The sequence below is a fragment of the Octodon degus genome, unplaced genomic scaffold (assembly GCF_000260255.1).
Source record: "Octodon degus isolate 3935 unplaced genomic scaffold, OctDeg1.0 scaffold00054, whole genome shotgun sequence".
NCBI classification, from domain to species: domain Eukaryota; kingdom Metazoa; phylum Chordata; class Mammalia; order Rodentia; family Octodontidae; genus Octodon; species Octodon degus.
This window is the reverse complement of record NW_004524630.1, coordinates 39963-63964: the sequence shown is the minus strand read 5'-3', so window position 1 is coordinate 63964 and position 24002 is coordinate 39963. Positions and strand designations below refer to the sequence as shown.

Here is a 24002-nt window from a genome sequence, read left to right as displayed (position 1 = left end):
GCTTTAGACCACTGAGCCATCTCTCCAGCCCAATTTTATATTTTTAATAACTCGTTTCTTGTTTTCTCTATATCATAACCAAACACTGTTACATTTTTTGACTATAGTTTTTCATAGCATTTTATTGTGGTATGCAAAGCATTTGATAATAACTAGTGACAAACATGTTTATAGGAAATCAAAATGATAAGCTTTTATAGTTAAATGCATGCAACTGAAGACCATATTCATAAATGAATAAATCAGACCCATGTGTGTCAGTGTTAAATTGTCTCTCTAGTGTGACAAACTGCAAGAGTAAATAAGATCCAAAATGTACAGTAAATTGGTGAAATGGGTATAAACGGTTTAAAAGGGAAGAGAAACTGGGTTGTGAGGAGAAATATGTCTGTGTGTATATATATATATATCCATCCATCCACAAGATAGTTAACTACTATCTAACATACTTACACTATTTATTTCTCTTAGTTCATTGAAAAGAAAGGTTTATGCTAATATTGTTTTGACAACTAAATGCTTTTATCTTGTACTCTAACTACTTTAAAGATGACACTATTCAGTGTTAACCATTGTTACTCTCCTGTTATACTTTTTTTTTTTAGTATTTGGTACAGGGTCTCACTATGCAGCTCAGACTTGTAGTGATCCTCCTGTTTTTAACCCCCCGAGTGCTGGGATTACAGGTGTGTGCAATCACACCCAGTCTTGGCCTTCTCAGGACCCCAGGAGTAAGGCTGGCGTGGCATGTGGTGCCAGGGATTGGACCCCAGTCTCTGTACTTGTCTAAGCAAGTGCTCTGTCGGCTGAGCTATCTTGCTGGCCCTTACCCTGTTTTTGTTTTCGTTCTCTCTCTCTCAAAAATATATAAAGAAATCAAATACATGAACTCTTTCATCCTACAAAAAGGAATTTGTAGCATAAGGAAACAGTCATGATGTAATATTCATTCACTGAACTTTTTTTTCTTTCAAGAAAGTAATAAGTGTAAAACATAGCCTGCTATTAAATTCTTTTTTGTTTGTATTTGTATGGGGAGTTTTGCTTCTTTTTTTTTTTTTTGGTACCAGGGATTGAACTCAGGGCCATGCACTTGGAAAGCAGGAACTTATGACTTTTAGCTAACTCCCTCATCCTCTTCATTTGTATGTTTGAGATGAAGTTTTGCCGTGTAGTTCTGGCTGTACTGGACTCATCTGTGGATCCCAGGCTGGCTTCAGTCTTGCACCATACTCCTGCCTCTGTCTGCTACGATTGCATGTGTACACGATGACAGTGGGCTCTTACTAAATTTGACTCTAGTGAAAATCAGATACAGTTGTCTGCAGGTGATTCATTTATGAAACAAATGCGTTCTTCAAATGTGTGAAGTCATAGATGGAAACATGACTGCAATATCAGTTGACACCAATAAAATGTTTTGATGCTGCAAATATTTTGTTCAGAGAATGAAGGGAAAACATTTTGCAAGACAACTGAGCAGAGGTCTGGTACATTTGTCAGGTACTTTTGGCCTTCATGACAAAGAAAACCTTTATTTTTATTATTGACTGAGTCTGAATAAATATATTTTTAAAAACAAATGCACTTTTGATGAAAAACTTTTAGTAAGTGCTTAAATATGTGTAGGTTCATGTTTTATTTTTATTTTCTTGCTGCTTCTGCATTATATGTGTATAATATTCATCTCATAAAGGTAAGGCAAACCCTCAGCAAGGAATAGTAAGCAGCAAGGGAACACAACAGATCAAGGAGTTTTGGGACAAATGCCAGCATCTCAAGGATCTGGGCACATCAAGTCTAGAACATGTGAGAGATAGCTATACTTGAAAGTGTTTTTCTTTAAGGAAATACAATATAACTGATATATTTAAATATACTTCTTTTTTTTTTCTTTTATTTTTTTATTTTTAATATTTCTTTTATTTTTTATTTATTACATTTTTTTTTAGTTTGTGTGTGTGTGTGTGTGGCCAGCTCAGCCCACCAGGGGGCGGAGCTGGCTGGCATGTGGTGCTGGGGGATTGAACCGTGGTCCCTGTGCTTTCCCAAGCTTGTTCCAAGTAGGTGCTTTAGACCACTGAGCCATCTCTCCAGCCCCTATACTTCTTTTTTTTGTTTGTTTTTGTATTTTAGGGAAGGGTCTGCAGGGTATTCAGGGTCTCACTACTAGACCATACTCATAGTGATCCAGAAGGTTCATGTTTTAATATTCATGTATCTACTTTTGGGAAGATGACAAAGTGGTGAGGTGTAGAAAATCAGCCTCTTCAAGATGGGGAGTCCAGACACTAGAGTGCGGGAACTTGAAGAGAAGAAGAAGCGAGATGTGTCCCTAAAACCCAGGACAGTTCTGAAGATTGAACTACAGTTCACAGGGAGCACAAGATGATGTATCTCAAGGCGGAAGAGGGAGGTGGCAAACTGCACTTATTTGTTTCTTGGCTGATAGAGTTCCTGAGAGAAGAGGCTCAAGGCTACAGATTTGTGGTGATGGCAGGGAACCCTGGAGGCCTCCAAGTTGAAACAGTTATAAAGCCAAGTAGTACACTGCAGACTTCACTGGCTTGCAATTGACTCCATTCCAAGTGTCCTCAAGAGAGTCTGACTGACTGGACGCCACTTTGGGGTGGGGCCGGCTGAAGCAGGGTATCAGAGTAACCATGGCTGTTTCTCATAGCTAATGGAGTGTGGCTGAAGTGCAGCCCTAATATGCTCCCATGTTCATGTAGCTGAGATCAAGTTGTGAAGAAACATTCAGTGTTATGCACTGAACAACTCAGGTAACAGTGTTACCAAAGCCAGAGACCAGCATCAGCCTGAACTTTTATCGACTTGAACCAGCATTGGACCTTACTATTAGTGCAGGTTTCTTGGGGTTCTGTAGCAACCCACCCTGTTCCTACTGCTGGCTGGCTCAAACCATGCAATGTGGATTTGGCCTCTGCCTGCCACCTTTGTCCACCATTGACTGGAGAGACATGCGCTAAAGTGTACACACAGAAAACTGTAGACCCCAGAGAATAACCATAGTCTGGAAGTCCCCGAGACTTTTGTGCTTTTTTTTTTTTTTTTTGGTATCATATTTTTTTTATGAATGTGAACATTGTTTTTACTTTTTTGGGGGTTCTGTTTCTTATTTTTCTTAGTTGAAGCAATCCTTTCTTCTTTAACCTTGATTCTAATCTCTTTTATTCGTCTATTTTTTGTATCCCTTTGAAATTGTCTCAAAAGAGCATAAAATTGCTTAATTAATTTTTAAAGTATTTAGTGCACAGTCTACAAGGTCTCACTATGTAGATCAGACTCATAGTGATCTTCCTGTTCTCAACTTCCCAAGTGCTGGGATTACAGGTGTGCACTGCCACACCCAGTCTCAGTGGATGTCTCAGCATGCCCTGAGGGCGGGGCTAGCACACAATGTCGGGAATCGAACCCCAGCCTCTGCGCTCTGCCTGAGCAGGCACTTTAGTCCGCTGAGCTATCTGCCTGGCCCAAATTGCTCAATTTATTTTTTAATTTTTTTTTGTGGAACCGGGGTTTGAACTCATGCCCTTGTGCTTGCCAGGGAAGCACTTATTCCACTGAGCCATCTCCCCTCCCCCAAATTGCTCAATTTAAAGGATATTTGATGTATATAAATTTCTGGTTTATTTTATGTTATGATACATAAGTATAAATCTTGTTCATATGGTTCACGGGTCCAAATTAATAGTTACAATAGTTTTTCATTTTCTAGGCTGTGCTAGCTCCTGTTATTACTGCTTGTACTACTTCAGCCAAGATGATGTATTTGTTCTAATAACTTATTTTTCTTTGATGCCATGGCTGAGATTGTCTGGGAATCATAAAGAATGCTGCACTGTACTTCTGTAGAACCAAGTTCTAGGCCACATATCCAGCAACTTCTCATTCCTAATAAATTGAAGAGGTAGGATCTTGTAACAGACTGAAAGGCCTAAATCCAGCTACACCTATTAGATATCTCTGAAAAGTGATTGTTTCCTAAAGAGTCATCGATACTAGTAATAAAATTACCATAAGCAATTTACAAGCATCAATGCAGAAAATAAAATTTAAAATAAACAATAAGACACAGAAGCAAGATGCAACCTCAGATGTATAAGTAACTTAGGGAAGATCCAGTGTACAGTAAGGTGGATCAAGGTAAAATCTATCCACCTGAATTTTCTGAAATGACAGCAGTCTAAGTAACAAAGCATATGAATGACGCTTTAGAAACAAATCAAATAACTTCTCATAACTAGAGAGAAGATCATAATGAAGGGCATGATTAGTGAATCTAGAGATGCAGATAAAAAAAATAGGGAAGGGGCTGGTGAAATGGCTCAGTGGACTAAAGCACCTACTTAGAACAAGCTTAGCAAGGCACAGGGACCGCGGTTCAATCCCCCAGCACCACATGCCAGCCAGCCTCGCCCCCTGGTGGGCTGAGCTGGCCACACACACACCCACACACACAAATAAATAAATAAAAATTAAAAAAAATAGGGAAATCAATTCAACATTTGTTAGATGATACAAAGCAAAAGTGCAAGTTTGGTTTGGAGTAGACACATAAATCAGGTGATAGCACAAAGCATATAAAAACATCTGTTCACTGAAGTTGAGGAATGAAACTTTCTAAGCATGGAAAATGAATTTGACATGCACATAAATGAGGAATATAGAACTCAAATTAGCCATGATCACCCTCCAAAAATAAGTTTATACTAAAACATAGCATAGTCAAGATTCTACGAATTCTACCCAACAAAGAATCTTAAAATCTGTTAGAGAAAACTCTGGGTAACCTGTGGGACTCTGGTGAGCTTCATTCTTTGAGCCTAAACCCTGCAGGTTTGGAGATTTCCTGGTGCCTGGTCCAGTCATCAGGAAAAACATCTAGGAAGGGAATAGCCGGCTTAAAGGGGAACTCCAATCCTAGCTTTTTGAGGACTATCCATACTGATTTCCGTAGTAGTTGTACCAGTCTGCACTCCCACCAACAGTGGAAAAGGGTTCCTGTTTCCCCACAGCCTCTCTAGCATTTGTCATTGGCTGACTTCTTGAAGATCATTCTTTCTGGGGTGAGATGGAATCTCAGCATTCTTCTGATTGCATCTCTTGAATGACCAGTAAGGTTGAACTTTTTTTATATGTTCATTTGCCTTTAGTATCTCTTCATTTGTGAAGTGTGTATTCATCTTAGATGCCTATTTTTGGATTGGGTCTTTGAATTTTATTTATTATTATTATTATTATTATTTAAATATTTATTTATTTTTATTTATTACATTTATTTATTGTGTGTGTGTGTGGCCAGCTCAGCCCACCAGGGGGCGGGTCTGGCTGGCATGTGGTGCTGGAGGATCGAACCGAGGTTCCTGTGCTTTGCCAAGCTTATTTCAAGTAGGTGCTTTAGACCACTGAGCCATCTCTCCAGCCCTATTATTATTATTATTATTATTATTATTATTTTTGGCAGAACCGGGGATTGAACTCAGGCCCTTGTGCTTTCTAGGCAAGCGCTTATTCTACTGAGCTATCTCCCCGGCCCCTGGTCTTTAAATTTTAGAGGCCTGAGTTTTTGAAATTATTTCTATGTTCATATAGGAGTCCTTTGTCAAAGGACAGTCTGCTATTTTTTTTCCCCCAATTCATGGGTTTTCTATTTACTCTGTTGGTGATTTCTTTTAATATGCAGAAACTTTTCAAAAAGATATTATTGTAGATTCTTTGCAGTATTTCCCATACAATTTGATTTTTGTTCATGAACTCTCTGCATATGTCTATGTTCTTAAAATTTCTACTTACTTTCTCTTCCCAAAGATTTAGTGTTTCAGTTTTAATATTTAAATTTTGATTCATTTTGGCTGTATTTTTTGTGCATGGTGAAAGACATGGTTCTATTTTATACCTTCAGTTTGTGGAAAGCCAGTTTTTCCAGCACTGTTTATCAAAGAGGCTGTCTTTCTTCCAGTGAATATGTTTGGTGCCTTTGTCAATGATAAAGTGGCTGAGTATGTTTGTAATTGTGTTGGCATCTTCTAACCTTTTCCTTTGATCCTGAGGTCTGTTTTTTTCCCCCCAGTATAGACCAACCAATTAAGAACTTTGCAGCTCTTTGGGAGATTCAGGGGACTCTGGTAAGATTCAACCTTTGGCCCCAGCACACAGGCATAGAGCTTGTGCTGGCACTGGTCCAAACTTTTAACAACTTTGGAGGACTCAGGTGGCCTACTGGACTATAGCAAGGTGTGACCTGTGGGCCCAGCAGGTGCAGTTTTCCTTGCCCCTGATCCAAACATTTAAGAACTTAATAGAACTCTGGTGAACTGCAACCCTTGGGCCCCAGGGGACAGGTGTGTAGCTTGTGTTGGCACCACTACAACTGACTCTGGGCAGCCTACTGGACTCTGGTGAGCTGTGATCCATGGGAAAAGCACACATAGGCACAGAGCTTCTCTGGCATCTGATCCAACAATTTGAAAACTTTGGGCAACTCTGGGTAGCGTGGACTCTGGAGAGCTGTGTCCCTTGGTCCCTAGTGCACAGGTGTGGAACTTGGGCTGGCACTGGTTCAACCTTTTAAAGACTTAGGAGCATTCTGAGTTTCTTGTTGGATCCTGATGAATCTGGCCCATACCCACCACCTGCTCTGAATTTTTGTTGAGTATTGGCCAGTTGCCCCTACTAGTAGTGAGAGCCCTGGTGAGTCCTACACTGCTGCCAATAGTAGCACGAACCTTACTTACACCCACCACTCTCCCAGCACTGCTAACTCTGGGCGATTATTGGGAGCTTAAAAATATCAAAATGCAGCAAAAAAACCCAAAACAAAACAAAGGCAATGTCAATCCTCCAGCTCAACCAGAACAAATCGAGGAGAAAAGGATTTGTTATACAAGAAAATCCCACACCTGAAATTGGAAATTACACACCTAAAATTTCTGAACTGATAGCAACTGCAGTAAAGAAGCAAGGGCATCAGGCTGTAGAATAAGTAAGATCAGAAATAATCTCTGAAGTCCAAAAATAAATGACAAATAACATAGTAGAATTGCCCAGCACAGCTAAAGAAGACCTAGATAAAGAAAATTGAGGAGAATAAATAAATGATGGACATACTAAATGAATGATACAGGGAACAATTAGAATGCATAAAACAGATTCCAGCAGATATCAAAGAAATTAAGAACTGTGTTGGAAGCTGGAAAAACCTCTTGAACAAAACTTTAGACTTTGAGAACTGTAAGACAGTGGTGCAGCAAATGAACATGAAAGGAAAGATCTCTTAAAACTAATAAGGAAATAGAAAATGATTCAGGAGCTATAAGATGATGCAAAGAAAAATAATATAAGAATAATAGGTGTTAATGAAGCAATGGGAGACTGTACAAATAGCATAAAAAGACCATTTGCAGAACAGAAAATTTTATGAACATGACAAAATGAACTGACATACAGATAAGCAAGGCATATAGAACTCCACAACCATAGTCACAATAAATCTACACCTGGATATACAATAGTTAAGATCTCAAAAATTGAGTAAAATAATATTAAAAGCTGCTAGAGATAAGAAACAGATCACCTAAAATGGGAAACCCATCAGAGTCATGGCAGATTTCTCAACACAAACCATAAATCAAGAGATTGGACTGAAGAATGTCAGGTCCTGAAAGAAAATGATTTCCAACCCAGACTGATGTGCCCTGCAGAAGTATCTATCAAATTCAATAGTGACATAAGATACTTCCATGACAATGAACAGTTGAAGAAATTCATGACCATAAAACCAATCCTAGAAAGAATACTAACACATATTCTACAGAGACAAAAGTGATCCTAAGAATAACAAAAAGGAACCACCAGAGCAAGTAATTAAAGAGGGAAGAAGTACACAACCTCTACCAGAAAAATATGACAAAGATAAGCCAGTACATAACAGTTATAATTATCAGTGTAGATGATCCCAATTCACCAAAAGAAACACACTAGCAGAGTAGATTAAGAAACAAAATTCAACAGTATGCTGCATACAAGAAACACATTAAACTCAAAAGGAAATTCACAGACTAAAATCAAAGGATAGAAAACAATTGTCGGGCTGGTGAGATGGCTCCGTGGTCTAAAGCACCTACTTAGAACAAGCTTAGCAAGGCAGAGGGACCGCAGTTCAATCCCCCAGCACCACATGCCAGCCAGCCCCGCCCCCTGGTGGGCTGAGCTGGCCACACACACACCCACACACACAAATAAATAAATAAAATTAAAAAAAAAAAAAAAAGAAAACAATTGTCCATGACAGGAAAGCAGAAAATAGCAGGGGTAGCTATCCTGCTGGCTGACAATATCAATTTTAAAACAAAAATCATTAAAAAGATAAAGAAGGTCTCTATACTTGTTAAAGGAAAACTGCAAGAGGAAGAGTTAACAGTTATATATGCACCCAATGTATGAGCACCCATCAACATGAGACAAATTTAACAGACATGAGAACTCAAATGAGCAGTAACAAAAGTAATGGGGGACTTTAATATAGCACTGTCACAAAGAGATAGATCAGCTAATCAAAAACTCAGCAGAGGAATAACAATTAAATCAAACTTGACTGCCAAGAAATTTACTTGGTAGTCCTTTAGAGTGTTTTTCAAAACGATAACAATGCACATTCTTCTCAGTTACACATGGGACATTCTCCAAATTAGACCAGAAAATAAATTGATGCATAAAAGTGAACAAAACAATACGAAGAATAAGTGAATCAAAGAGTTGATTCTTTCGAAGAATAAAATTAATAAAACCCTAGCCAACCTAATTAAAAAAAAAAGAAGAAATCCAAATTCATTCAATAAAGAAAAGGGTAAAATCACTACAGACCCTAGACAAATTCTGAAGATCATCAATACCTACCTCCAAAATCTTTACCCTCCCAGGAAGAAAACACAGGAAATGAAGTTTCCTAGATACATAAGAAATGCCAAAGGACTTGCCTAGCAAGCACAGGGTCATGAGTTCAGTCCCCAGTACCCCCTCCCCCCCAAAAAAAGAAAAAGCCAAAGGAGTCAAGAAATGCAAACACTGAATAGTCCAGTAACAAGAAACAAAATTGAATGCTCTATTGGGGCCAGGGAGATGGCTCAGTGGAATAAGCGCTTTCCCGGCAAGCGCAAGGGCCTGAGTTCAATCCCCGGTTCTGAAAAAAAAAAAAAAAAAATTGAAAATTGAAAATGTAAAAAATAAACAGAAAACCTAACAACAAAGAAAAGTTCATGCCGCAATTATTTCACAGCAGAACTCAAGACATTGAGATAAAATTTATTTTATTTTATTTATTTTTATTTTTATTTATTTATTTTTTGCGGAACCGGGTATTGAACTCAGGCCATTGCGCTTGCCAGGGAAGCTCTTATTCCACTGAGCCACCTCCCGGGCCCCTGAGATAAAATTTAATGCCAACTTTTCTCAGAGTCTTCATTGAAATTGAAAGGGTAGCAATTCTCCTAAAGTCATTTCTGTAGGCAGGTATTAGTCTGATTCCCAAACCAGAAAAAGAGCCAACTAAAAGAGACAACTAAAGGCCAATCTCTTTAATGAATATAGATGCAAAAATCCTCAAAATACTAGTGAACAGAATGCAGCTAATCAAGGAGGTTATGCATCATGCCCAATTGGGATTCATTCCAGGAATGCAGGGGTTCAACATATACAAATCCATGAGTGTAATATGCCACATCAAAAGAACCAAGAACAAAAGCCACATGATCTTCTCAGTGGATGCAGAAAAGCTTTTGAAAAAAAAAAGTTCAACATTCATTCATGATAAAAACCGTATAGAGAATCTAAATAGATGGTCTGTATTTCAACCTGATAAAAGCCATCTATGAGAAACCAACAGCCAACGATATACTGAATGGGCGAAAACTGAAGGTCTTCCCTTTAAAACCAGGGATAAGACAAGGATGTGCACTGTCTCCACTCCTAATCAATATAGTTCTGGAAACATTAGCCAGAACAATTAGAGAAGAGAGAGAAAAGGAATAAGGATTGAAAAGAAGTGAAATTATTGTTATTTGCAGATGACGTGAAACTCTACATAAAGAGCCCTATAAACTCCACCAAGAGTCTTGTAGATTTAGTCACCAAATTCAGCAGTGTAACTACACATCAACACCTAACAATCAGCATTATACACAATCAATGCATTGAGAGAGAAATTAGGAATATCATGCCTTTCACAGTAAGATCAAATAGATGAAATACATAGGAATCAATCTCACAAAGGGTGTAAAAGTTTTATACAGTGAAAATTATGGTACTTTGAGAAAAGACTGAAGACGATTTGATAAAATGCAAAACTATTCTGTGCTCCTGGATAAGAAGGACCAACATTGTGAAAATGGACATACTGTCAAAATTGTTATACAGATTCAATGCAATCTTGAATAAAATACCATTAGTGTATCCCACAGAACTAAAGAAAACTTGCCTTAGGGGCTGGTGAGATGGCTTAGTGATCTAAAGCACCTACTTAGAACAAGCTTAGCAAAGCTCAGGGACCCGGTTCAATCCCCCAGCACCACATGCCAGCCAGCCCCGCCCCCTGGTGGGCTGAACTGGCCACACACACACACACAAATAAAATTTAAAAAAAAGAAAAGAAAAGAAAACTTGCCTTAAATTCATTTGGAACCAGAAGAGCCTCAAAATATCAAAAGCAATCCTGGGAAACAAAGGATAGGCAGGAGGTATCACAATCCCTGACCAGAATTTTTACTATAAAGGTACTGTGGTAAAATCTACATGGTACTGGCATAGCGACAGACCCAAGGATCAGTGGAAAAGATTGGAAGATGGAAACATTACTGCAAATACACTCAGCCATCTTATCTTTTATTAAAGGGCGAAACCTATTCACTGAAAAAAAGAAAGCCTCTTTAAGAAATGGTGCTGGGAAAACTGGCTTTCTGTATGCTGAAGGCTAAGACCAGAACTATGCTTATCATCAGGCCTAAAGCTATAGTCAAAATGGTTCAGAGATTTGAATATTAAAAATGGAAACTGGGGCTGGTGAGATGGCTCAGTGGTCTAAAGCACCTACTTAGAACAAACTTGGCAAAGCACAGGGACCGCGGTTCAATCCTGCTGCACCACATGCCAGCCAGCCCCGCCCCCTGGTGGGCTGAGCTGGACACACACACACACACACACACACACACACACACACACACACAAATAATTTAAAAAACGGAAACTCTAAATCTTCTGGAGGATTAATGTAGGTAGAAGTCTTAAAGATGGCTAGGTAGAGTTCATGTACAGAAACCAAACTACAGGGGAAATACTTCAAAGAATGAACATCTGGGATCTCATCATTTTGAAAATTTTTAGCACTTAAGGAAAATGTCCAATGCAGTAAAAAGAAAACTCACAAAGTGGGAATAAACGATAGCCAAATGTACCTCTTATGAAGACCTTCTATCTAGAACATATAAAGAATTAAAAAATAACTGCCCCTCCAAAATCAAAGAACCATTCCAAAAAAGGACATCTGACATGAATATACACTTCTCAGAGAAAGAAATACAAATGGCAAATGAAAAAATGTTCAGCATCTCTTATTATCCCAGAGACTAAAAATACAAAGGAAAATGTATGCATCAGAATGAGCCAGTATGCTGTGTACAAGTGTTCACTAATAATAGGAACTATGAAAATTCAATTCAGCAGTTGTTAGATGGTACAAAGCAAAAAATCAAGTTTGGATGGAAACAAAAAATCAGGTGAGGGCTGGCCAAATAGCTCAGTGGATTAAAGTGCCTGCTTAGGCAGACACAGGGGCCAGGAGTTTGATACCCGGGCCTGCCTGGGGCACGCTGAGACAGATTGAGACTGGGTGTGGTGGTGGGCCTGTAATCTCAGCTCTTGGGAGGCTGTAAACAGGAGGATCACTATGAGTCAAATCTATGCAGTAAGACTCTGTAGGCCCTGTCCTAAAATACAAAAAAAAAAAAAAAAAGGTGCTAGCAAAAATCATTAAAAAAAAATTTTTTTTTTCCACCGAATTCATCACAGATAGCTTTCCAAGCCTGGAAAAAGAATTTGACATACAGTTAAGTGAGACATATAGAACCCAAATTAGCCGTGATCACCCCCCCCCAAATATACATTAATATATAGAATAGTCAAGATTTTGGGAAGTCTACACAAAAACAGAATATTAAAATCTGTTACACTTTTGCGAGGTGGTAGAAGTGGAGGCTGGGGTGCACCACCATGCCCAGTCTCAATCTCTGAGGCTGGGCTTCAGAGTCTGGTACTTGAGCCCATCAGCACGGGCAGCTAACTGGGAGTGAGACACGGCACACACCACCTCCCTCCTTTGAGGGTCTTAGCGGGAAGCTTGCTGCATGCAGGACTGATGTGGAAGCACCATAGAGCAGTACACAGCCAGTGGCAATACCTCCATGGAGCAGATTGTTGTGCAGGCTGGGCAGATCCAGCAGCAGGTCCAAGGGCAACCCTTAATGGTACAAGTCAGTGAAGGCCAGTTAATCACCTCTGCTGGACAGCCCATCATGGTCCAGGCTGTCCCCGGAGGATATGGTCAAACCATCATGCAAGTGCCTGTGTCCAGGACAGAGTCTGCAGCAGATCCAGTTAATAAGTGGTCCCACCTGGGCAGATTGAGATCCAGGGTGGGCAGGCAGTGCAGGTGCAGGACCAGTAGGGTCAGACCCAGCAGATCATCATCTAGCAGCCCCAGACAGCAGTCTCGGCTGGCCAGACACAGACACAGCAGCACATCGCCATCCAGGGGCAGCAAGTGGCACAGACCACCAAAGGGTAGACAGTCTTTCAGCCCATCAATGCGCACGGCACCATATTAGCAGCCAGTCTGGCAGGAGCACAAATTTTACAGAAAAGAGCCAACACCAACACCACAGTGGCCAAGGAACTGTCACCATGACACTGCTGGTGGCTGTCAACATGGTCAACACAGGAGGAATGGTCATGATGGTGCCTGAGCTGGCTTAGTGCCTGCTACCCAAAGAATCCCACTGCCTCAGGGAGAGATGCTGGAGGAGGAGCCCCTTTACATGAATTCTGAAGGAAAATTCTGAAGGAAAGAAGGAAATACCTGCACAAGTCCCAGCACTGTCATGCCATGGCCCGGAAGTGAGGCGAAGGTTGATGCTTCTTCTCTCCCAAGGAAAAGGACAGTCCCCACATACAGGATCCAAACCAGGCCGACAAAGAAGTGATGACACAGATCATCCAAGTGTCCTAACCCCATTCAGTAGATCCTAACCAGAAGTCAATCTAAGACAGTAATGGATTTCTTTTCATTCACCTTGTCCCCTGTCATCCATGCTGTGTGATAAGAGATACTCCCAATTAACTCGGTCACAGTAAAACTTCCTGATGAAATATATTTTAGAGTATTATGTTGTCAGCCTTTTGTACTACTTTCTAACAACCTATATAGGTAACTAATCCTAAAACTGGACTAGTAATTTGGAACTGACTTTTCCTACCAGTCCACTGGCATAATTAAAATTCTTTACCTTCACACTTTCTCAGTACAATGTGTTTTCATTCATTTTCTGCAACAAATGTTTCTACCTTGGATCTAGCAGACCATAAGCTGAAATTAAGCTAGATAAAAGTGTCTTCTAAATTGTGACCATTTGTTATTTTAACTCAGTAATGTAAAAGTGGCTAAACCATCTAATTATGGTAAACTTGTTAAGCATTTAGATGCAGGGTCTCACATAGTCTGGGTTTGATGGTGATGATGAAGAAAGAAATAATGTTTCTTGTTTAGAATGGCAAAAATAATTAACAGGAAATTCTGTAAAGAACCAAAGATGAAAGTATTGCTCTATGGGACCTTATCCACAAAGGGCTGACTGTAAAACCCAAACTTTGAATCTTCAGGAGCACCATCTCTTGTATAAATATTATCATTCATGGGTATTTTATGGCTATTACTTGAAAAATGAAATACTGCCAAAGTGTGATGGCACATGGCTGTGATCCCAGCACTTGGGTTTAGACATAAGGAATCTTGGGAGTTCAAGCTCAATCTGGCCTACATAGTGATTTCAAGGTGAGTTTGAACTCCATAGTGAGACCCTGTCTCAAAACAAATGTTAAATGAAGTAATGAAGAATGAATAAAAGCAAAATTGTAGCTGATAGAAAGCACCAGGTGTTCAGCAAGCATGTCAGTTACAAGGAATACAATAGTGTTCCTAATCATTGTTGAGCCCTAATTAGAAATTATAGCTCCATTGGTTGCTTAGAAATTGGTTAGGCAGGGCTGGCTAGGTCGCTCATCAGTCTAAGCAACTGCTTGACAAGTGCAGGGATCTGGGTCAACCCAGCCCTGCCCCAGGCAGCCGAGACAGCCACCAGGATGAGGTGTGGTTGCAGATGTGTGTATTCCCAGCTCTGGGGAGCCCAAAAATAGAAGGACCACCACGAGTCTGAGCTTTTGTAGTAAGACAATGTACCAAATATATAAAAATTTTTGAAAAGTAATTAGTTAGGCAATATTATCTAGGCTTATTGAGAATGTTAGAAATAGAAATGGTTACAGGGTATTTTCTGTGATAGTAAAGAATTGTCCCATGAACTTCACTCTGAGAAGCAACCTTTATAGTTTTAGTTGTCATTATTTCGAATTCTAATGTTTCTCTCTACCGTGAGCATAAAGCTGTTGTCCTCTTTCCCACCCTCCTAGAGTAGTAGGATTACAGGTGAGCACAAGTATAGGCTATGACCATAGTGCTTGGTTGAATTAAACATCAATTATTTTTATGTCAAAAATGGTATAACTTTTTTTACTGTGAATGTCATTCTGAAAGACAACCTTGAACTTTCTTCCCCTAAATAAGTGTGCATTTGAGGTTAAATATGTATATAGTAGAGTTTGTTTAGTATAGGAGAGAATGTAAACTATCATAATGTTTCAAGCAGTAGAAGTAATTGTCCTTTTTTTATAAGCTTCTTTGGGGCATTATATTTATTTCTGGTAATGCTGTAACTCAGTGTGCCACCCTGTGATAATTCACAATAATGAAAACAGTATCACATTCTTTGCCCACCAGTCTTCTCTTAAAGCAGTGTACTGGAGGTACACTCTGAATTTGTCAGTTTTGTTCTCTCTGGATGGCACATTGACTTTGGCCCATGATTTTTGTTGGAGAATTGCTTAGTGCTCAGCAGGAAATACACTAAAATCTAAAACAATTGAGAAAACACACAGGTAGCTGTGGCTATGCTACCTGGCTATTTGTATTTGTTTTCACCCAACATTGAGACAGAGGTCATAAAATTTCACCCAGTGAAAATGAATTTCAGTAACCATAGAGTTTTCTTTGGTTTTTGAGGTAGGGTCTTGCTATGGAGTTCAGGCTGACCTTGAGCTCACTTTGTAGTCTGCACTAGTCTCAAGCTCCTGGCCACCTTCCTGTGTCAGCCTGCTGAGTGCTAGCATTCATACATGCATGACCACACCAGTCTTTCAGTTCAGCATTTTATGAGAGAAGTTGAAAGATCCCAGTCTGTAAGTCTGAACCTTCATGCAAGAAACATATGTGTGATCATTTAGGAGGCAGTGACCTTTGAGGATGTGGCTGTGAGCTTCACCATGGAGGAGTGGGCTTTGCTGGATCCGTCCCAAAAGGAGCTCTTCAGAGATGTGATGAGTGAAACGTTTATGAATGTGGCAGCTATAGGTAAGGATGACATCACTTTCTCATTTCTATAGAAAACATTGTTGCTCACTAGTGCAGTTTCATTAAATAGAATGTGAAAACATTTTTGAAGAATAGCTCATATCTAGTTACACTATCACAGGAACCTAACTAGAATTATTTTTCTTTTTAACTCCAGACCTTGCACTTGCCAGGCAGGCACTGTGCCACTGAATTATATGCCTGCCTCTGAATCTATTCATTTTCATGCAATAATATAGTGTCCCCTTATATTTATTTATATGTTTACAATTCAGGTGGAGCATGGGATAACCAGGAAGTGGAGGAAGAAAGCAAAAATGACTGGAGAAATCAAAGGTAATTTGTACTCAGTAAAGAACTGTTCCTCAAAAGTGAATGCATAAACACAAATATCAGAACCAGGGAAATGTGACCATGTTCAAATTTATTTAATCTCACAAATATTTTCTAATGATGTATATAGATTTAGTGTGTATATTCTTAAAATTGAGTACAGAAATATTCTAATATCTGAAACACATTATATCATGCAAAAAATGACACTCTGCCATATACGTAGAAAATCTTATTTCATGATTACCTCCATGAAAATGTGTGAACTTTCCTTTCGGTACTTTGTATAGGCATGTATGAAAATAAATAAATTTTGTGTTTTGACGGAAACTTCTTTTATAGTCTTGCACCTAGAAGATTAGAAACCTTGAAGCAGTATTTCAAGTACAAATGAATGCTATTGTTATAGTCCTCCAGAGAATTATGTCCATTTATGTTTTTAAATTCTCTGCCATTTTTGATAGGAATGTTAATTATAGCCAGTATTATGACCAGTATAAAGACTTCTCAAAAAGTAAAAAAATACAATTTCCATTTGATTGAAGAATACCTCTCCTGAGTATAGTTCTAAAATTTGAAATTTTTGTTATACTGATATAGCATATGAATACACAAAGCAGAACGATTTATAACAGCTAAGCTATGGAATTAATGTAGATGTCCATCATTGGATGAATGGATAAAGAAAAATTTTGATAAACTCGGCATGATTGTACAATCCTAGCACTCCACTAACCTGATTCAGGAGGCTGCTAAGCTGAAAGCCAGCATGAGCAGCTTTATTATCAATGAGAATCTCTCCTAACCTACGAAGTAAAAAAGCTGTAGCTATAATTCACTACTAATCCCCATCACTGAAAGAAGAAGAAAAAAATGCCATCTAATTAGATACAAGGATGAATTAAATGTCATTTGCTCAAAGAAATGGGTGGGCCTTCATTATAAATGTGAAGCAAGATAATGTCAGACAAAAAGTGAGAAAGATCACAAGCTTTCCTGTATTGTGAAGAACAAAAAAATGTAAGTTAGGGAATAAAATAAAGGAGAGGCAGTTAAAAAAGCAGAGTGATGATTTGGAGATGAGGAGGATAAATGATAAGGAGAGAGAAGGGACAGCAGTGGTGGAAAAGGTAGCAAAATGATCAGTATGTGATATACATGTATATCAATCAATTGCCCAAAATGAAACTGGCCATCTGTATTGCAAAATTTACCAACTTAAAAAGAATTCCTAAATGAATACCATTCATGGAAATGCATGTTTCCAAGGAATCCTCCAGGGCATTCAGTTGATTGTCAGAATTGCTTAGGAGGAATCATAGCAGAACTTGTGGTAAATCATTAATATGGAGACCCATTTTATTGTGACTGGTGTTTTTCGTTTGTTCATTTGTTTTGATTTTTAATAGATATGAAGAGTTGCAGAAATATTATGCATTATATATGCCCACCATCACTCTCACTGGACTGGAGACATGTGAGCTTTGGGAATCAGAAGAGAAGCTCTATCAATGTAATGAACATGGAAGGACCTGCAGTAGATTTCAGTCCTCTCAGCAGGATGCAAGGACAAAGACTGGAGAGCAAGCCTATGAATGTCATCAATGTGAGAAATTCTACTCATATCTTAGTGTAAGAACTCAGCTTAGAGAAATGACCTTTGTGTATGAGGAAAACTTAAAATCCTTCAGTACACCCAGTGATGTTAAAATCCATGAAGGGAGACACACTTGGAATAAACACTATGTATGTAAGCACTGTGGAAAAGCTTTTAGTCGAAAATTTCATTGTAAATTACATGAAAGGCTTCATACTGGGGAGAAACCTTATGTATGTAAACACTGTGGGAAAGCTTTTATTGCACATAGAGACTGTAAAAGGCATGAAAGTATTCACACGCAGGAGAAACCCTATGTATGTAAACAATGTGGGAAAGCTTTTAGTATAAGTAGATATTGTAAAATTCATGAAAGAGTTCACTCTGGGGAGAAACCATATATATGTAAGCAATGTGGCAAAGCTTTTAGTAGACAACTTTCATGTAAACTACATGAAAAACTTCACAGTGGGGAGAAACACTATGTATGTAAGCAATGTGGGAAGGCTTTTAGTATACAAAGTTACTGTAAAAGACATGAAAGAATTCACACTGGGCATAAACCCTATGTATGTAAACAATGTGGGAAAGCTTTTAGTAGACAAGATGATTGTAAAGCCCATGAAAGGATTCACACTGGGGAGAAACCCTTTGTATGTAAACAGTGTGGAAAAGCTTTTACTGTACATAGAGTTTGTAAAAGACATGAAAGAATTCACACTGGAGAGAAACCCTATGTCTGTAAGCAATGTGGGAAAGCTTTTAGTACACAAAGTTCATGTAAAGCACACGAAAGCCTTCATACTTTGGAAAAGCCCTATATATGTAAGCAGTGTGGGAAAGCTTTTAGTATACAAAGCTATTGTAAAAGACATGAGAGAATTCACACTGGAGAGAAACCCTATGTCTGTAAGCAATGTGGGAAATCTTTTACTACACAATATAATTGTAAAACACATGATAGGATTCATACTGGGGAGAAACCTTATGTATGCAAACAGTGTGGGAAAGCTTTTACTGTACAAATTTATTGTAAAAGACATGAAAGAGTTCACACTGGGGAGAAGCCCTATGTGTGTAAGCACTGTGGAAAAGCTTTTACTACACAATTTTCTTGTAAATCACATGAAAGGCTTCACACTGAGGAGAAGCCCTACGTATGTAAGAAATGTGGTAAAGCTTTCCTCACGTCTGTTGATTGTCAGAAACATAAAAGAATCCATGCCATATAGAAAATCTGTATATGTAAGCAGTGTGGGAAAGTTTTCGCTACAGAAGCTTGGGGAACTGTATGTATATTATTTGGGGGAGCTTTGCTATCAAAATTTATTGTAAGTTACATGAATGAATTCACACTGGGGAAAACTGCGCCTTACAAGAAAGGATGGGAAAGCAGGAGAGATAGCTCAGCAGCATAAGTGCCTGCCTGACAGTCACAAGGTTTTGAGTTTGATCCTGCGTACTACAAAAAAATAAAGACAGGAAAAGAAGACATATGTGCTAGGAATGTGACTAGTATTTGGGTATGGGATATTCTGTTGTCATCTGTGAAGACAGCCCTGGGTGTGACAGTTGAAGCAAAGTATTATTTCTTCAGTAGACTTTTGTTTGTACTTACATTGTAGTTCACATAGGCTTTTATTTTTTGATGTTATCTTTCATGTTTTGTATGCAGCTAAACAGCTTATATGAAAATGCTGATATCTATTCTAAATGCCTAGTACATATTAAGAATTTAATATTTTATTTTATTGCTATTTTATGTTCCTGGTAACTATGCACTATATAATAGGAACCTCCTGATAAAACATCAAGACCACTGAGATACCAAGTAGGTCAGAGAAAAAGTTTAAAAAAGCAAAACACGTGTGCTGTCATGTAAGCAATACATGTGTATGGAACATGTGTCTGTCACATGTGCAGATTGCCTTAACTGTGATAACTGAAGTAAAGATTTTTTTGTAGAATGGTATTTTCATTGTACTTCATATAAAATTTATTTGTTCCTTTTTAGACTTTGTGCACCAAAAAACCATTAATGTTGAACACTTTGATGCTTTTTTTTGTACCAGGAATTGAATTCAGGACCTTATACTTGCCAGGCAGGAGCTTATACTGTTGAGCTACTTTGCTGTTGCTCTTGATGCTTTTTTAAAACAATAAATATAAAAAAGTTTTTTAAAAAAGAAATTCCCAGTTCTCTTAGCACTTGTGTAGATTCTTGAACATGTATTCTGAATTTCTTCCTCATTACAGTTGGATCCAAACAGACTTGAGCTTCTGAATGTATGTGTGGAAAGGATTCTTCACCTGGAATCATTCAACAGTTGATCAGAGACTTTTGATTTTTTATTTTAGGCTATGTCTACAGAACAGAAACAAACATTTGTTTGTAGTCACAAATCAATTCTCAGTTTTTCTCATCATACTGCCTCAGTTAGCTGGCTTCATCAGGAAGCAGGTGCATAGTGTTCAGCACTATGCAAAACATTCCACCCATTCACCTAGCTCCAGCATTGGCAGCTTCAAAGGCACATTGTGGTATTTTGCTCGGGGTCCATTTTGTCTGTTTCTTTCCTCCAATAAATTGATTCTACTTTTTTTTTTTTTTTTTGCGGAGCCGGGGATTGAACTCAGGCCCTTGAGCTTGCCAGGGAAGCGCTTATTCTACTGAGCCATCTCCCCAGCCCCTGATTCTACTTTTAACCTCTATTGTTCCTAACATTGTTCCATTTTAGAGAACATGAACTCCAACCAGACATCTAGCAGGTTGGGAGTATCTCCTTTATTTTATTTTGAGGTCTTCCACCAACATAAGTGGATAGACAGATGGAGAAATGAGTGTCAGTCTCTTAGTCCTTTGAAATATGGAAGATATTTGACCCTTCCATGATGAAAAGAGCTATTTGATATTTCTCTGGAGCTACATATGACCTGCCTACATTCTAGAGCCAAAGTGAAATAGAATTAAAGCTGTATGCCTACCCAAGAAACGAATGCATGGCATTTATTGAATGCATTTAGAACAGAAATTCAATTTTTTTTTTTCTTTCCGGAACCGGGGATTGAACTGAGGCCCTTGCGCTTGCCAGGGAAGCACTTATTCTACTGAGCCTTCTCCCCAGCCCTGAATGCATTTAGATAGACCCTCTGTAGAAGTATTTCTGTCTGCTGATCACAGCCATGATCCCTTTCAACCTGAAGAAGCCAAAACAATCATTGTTTTCCCTCCAGTTGTTTTAGCAGTACTTCTTCAGAGGGGAATACGAACACAACTAAGGTAGAAGTATCATAGGCAGACAGAGGTAGGCCCTCAAGTGAGTCAGTGTAGAAGACAGGGTACATTGCAACTCTGAGGAAGGCATATCCTTTGAGGGCCAGACAGAAGAGGAAAGGAAGGAAAACAGTAACTTCCCTAGAGATAAGTAGTAGCGATTGATAGGTATCCCTCACCTTGGAAGCAAGACCTACCCCCTCCAGGAAAAGCCCATGTTCTGTTTGCCTGCTTACCAACTGACTTGTTTCCCCATTTGATCCCCACTTAATATTACCTGAGCAACTATACTTGTAATCTTATTGGCTGACCATAGTTTTGTCTTACCTTATGACCACTTGTGATTTCCTACTAATTTTGGCTCAAAGGAAGAACAGTGTGGCAGGAGCCAATCAGTGATAGAAGCGGGCTGTATGAACTGTCCAATCAGGATGGCCAATGTAGAAGGCAACTGCCTTGTTATGGCACTACTCTAAGCATGCCTCTGGGAGCTGGCACCTTGCTTTGCCACTTTCTGTGACTTCTACTGGCTACATACTTTAGGAAAGGACTCCATGAAATCTTGAAGGCATGCACTGGGGGCATTGTGGGATGAAGTTAGGGATGGTTGGAATCAGGAGGTCTGAAGGAAGTGGCCTGAGCCAGCAACAAAGAACGTAAGCCTCTCTGGTTAGCTCCAGACCCTGAGAATCTGTTGGTCTTTGGTACTTTCATCCCTTTATCTGTGTGCTGGGTCTGAGTTACTTCCCAGTTCCCTGTATCTGTCCTCACTGTGACACCCATAACACACAATACTGTCTTGTGTTACCAGAGGAACAGCCTCTTCTATACCCATTTGGGGAGAGAGTGCTGAAAGAGGAGGTTGAGGAGACCCTGATTCAGACATGGGCTGGAGCTGGGTGCAGCTGTGACATGCTAGGTCCCTGGTTTCCTTCCTTTTAGTAGCAGATGTGCAGGTTCTCATATTTATAAATGTTTATGATGAAGAGTCTCATATACATAACCCATCTCTTCAGATCTCTGTCTTTATAGTCACAGTGAATCTTAAATTTCCAGAATTTCTTCATAGTGCCCAAGTCATGGTGATGTAGGGGAATGACACTCCCAATGTGAAAGATACCTGGACAAGTTTGTGTTCTCTAAAACAGAAGAATGAGCTCTTCCTGTAAGCGGCCTTAGGTGAACTGTGAAAATGGTTCGCTACTCTCTTGACCCAGAAAAACCCACAAAATCATGCAAATCAAGAGGCTCAAATCTTCGCGTTCACTTTAAGAACACACGTGAAACTGCCCAGGCCATCAAGGGTATGCATATCCGAAAGGCCACCAAGTATCTCAAGCATGTCACATTAAAGAAGCAATGTGTACCATTCCGGCATTAAAATGGTAGAGTTGGTAGGTGTGCCCAGGCCAAACAGTGGGGCTGGACACAGGGTCGGTGGCCCAAAAAGAGTGCTGAATTTTTGCTGCACATGCTTAAAAATGCAGAGTAATGCTTAACTTAAGGGTTTAGATGTAGATTCTCTGGTTATTGAACATATCCAGGTGAACAAAGCACCCAAGATGCACCGCCGTACTTATAGAGCTCATGGCCGGATTAATCCATACATGAGCTCCCCCTGCCATATTGAGATGATCCTTACTGAAAAGGAACAAATTGTTCCCAAACCAGAAGAGGAAGTTGCACAGAAGAAAAAGATATCCCAGAAGAAACTGAAGAAACAAAAACTTATGGCACAGGAATAAATTAAGCATAAACTAAATGCAAATAAAATTAATGTTGTCTGTTAAAAAATAAAACAGAAGAATGAATTTTAGAGAAAAATGGAGGTTAAGAGCAGAATATATTTATTGTGGGAAAGAGAGCTCCTGTCCAAGAGAAGGACAGAACTGGAACCTGAGCAGGTTGCCCCAGGAAACTATTATTCCCAGGGATTTTTATAGAGTAAAACCATGTGGTGAGGTTGGTCAGTGGTGGAGAACATGGGAACTCAGGTGGACATGAGGTGGGACAAAACCATGGTCAACCAATATGGTTACAAACGCCATTGCTGAGGTAAATTTGATTAAATCCAGGACCAAATGGGAAAACATGTAGCAAGTAGGCATGAATGTAGAACCAGAATTTAACTGGCAGCCAGTAACAGTTGGATTAATGATCTTCCTGGCTTCCTCAAGGTTAGTCATAGATGCTTATCTTGAAGGAGATAAGCATTTGGTCAGTCTTTGGTCTTTAGGTCTGGCCCATGGCAGGAGCATTCGTCTCTCACAGTTGAAAAGTATCTTGTCTTCCTTGCTGTCTCCTTGAGGGTCTAGCCCTGTCTGACTGCCTATATATTTCTATCTAATTCAGCTGCAAACAATAGTGGCTTGTGTCATTCTGGGCTATCTGAATCCAAAGAAAAGTTTAACACTGAGGGTGCTGTGGCTCAGGGGCACATTGCTTGTCAAGCATGGAGTGAAACCCTGCATTTGATGCTTATCAACCCCAAGTGTTATCATCTTAGTCTTTTATAATAGATGCCTACTCACAATGATAAAGAACAGAGCTCATGGTCTCACAACATTGTGGAATAAGGTTATAAATGAAAGAAAGGATGTTGGAGAATTTTTATTGGAAATAAAAATAGCTCCCTGACTCCTTGGAAGCACCCTGAATGACCATGTGCTTGCTCAGTCCACAGCAAATTATGGGTAATGAGAGCATGGTACTTACTAAATTGTTTAATGACCACCTATCACAAGTAACTATTGGGGCTGGTGAGATGGCTCAGTGGTCTAAAGCACCTACTTGGAACAAGCTTAGCAAACCACAGGGACCACAGTTCAATCCCCCAGCACCACATGCCAGCCGGCCCCGCCCCCTGGTGGGCTGAGCTGGCCATACACACACACATAATAAATAAATAAATGTAAAAAAAAAAAAAAACAAGTAACTATAATTACCATTTGGAGCTCAGGTTCTTATACCATTTCTCTTATCATGCAAATTTTATAGAAAACAGATTAGAGAAAAACCAGTTATTTTGCACTTTAAATTCCTGGAAA

At 39.2% G+C, this 24002-nt stretch overlaps 1 protein-coding gene and 1 pseudogene across 2 annotated transcripts in view; both read left to right on the top strand.

Moving 5' to 3' along the window:
* LOC101566292 (zinc finger protein 709-like) overlaps positions 1-19844 on the top strand; it is a 67239-nt gene extending 47395 nt beyond the window's left edge. Inside the window, exons 2-4 of one of the 2 annotated variants that reach the window (XM_023717727.1) lie at positions 15625-15751; positions 16027-16087; positions 17494-19844. In XM_023717727.1, the coding sequence (XP_023573495.1) occupies positions 15625-15751; positions 16027-16087; positions 17494-18913 (1608 nt within the window). In that variant the 3' untranslated portion in view covers positions 18914-19844. The remainder of the gene's footprint in view (positions 1-15624; positions 15752-16026; positions 16088-17493) is intronic. The other variant, XM_023717728.1, reaches the window with a different exon arrangement.
* On the top strand, positions 12429-13520 carry LOC105742464 (annotated as a pseudogene).
* Positions 19845-24002: the final 4158 nt, after the last annotated feature.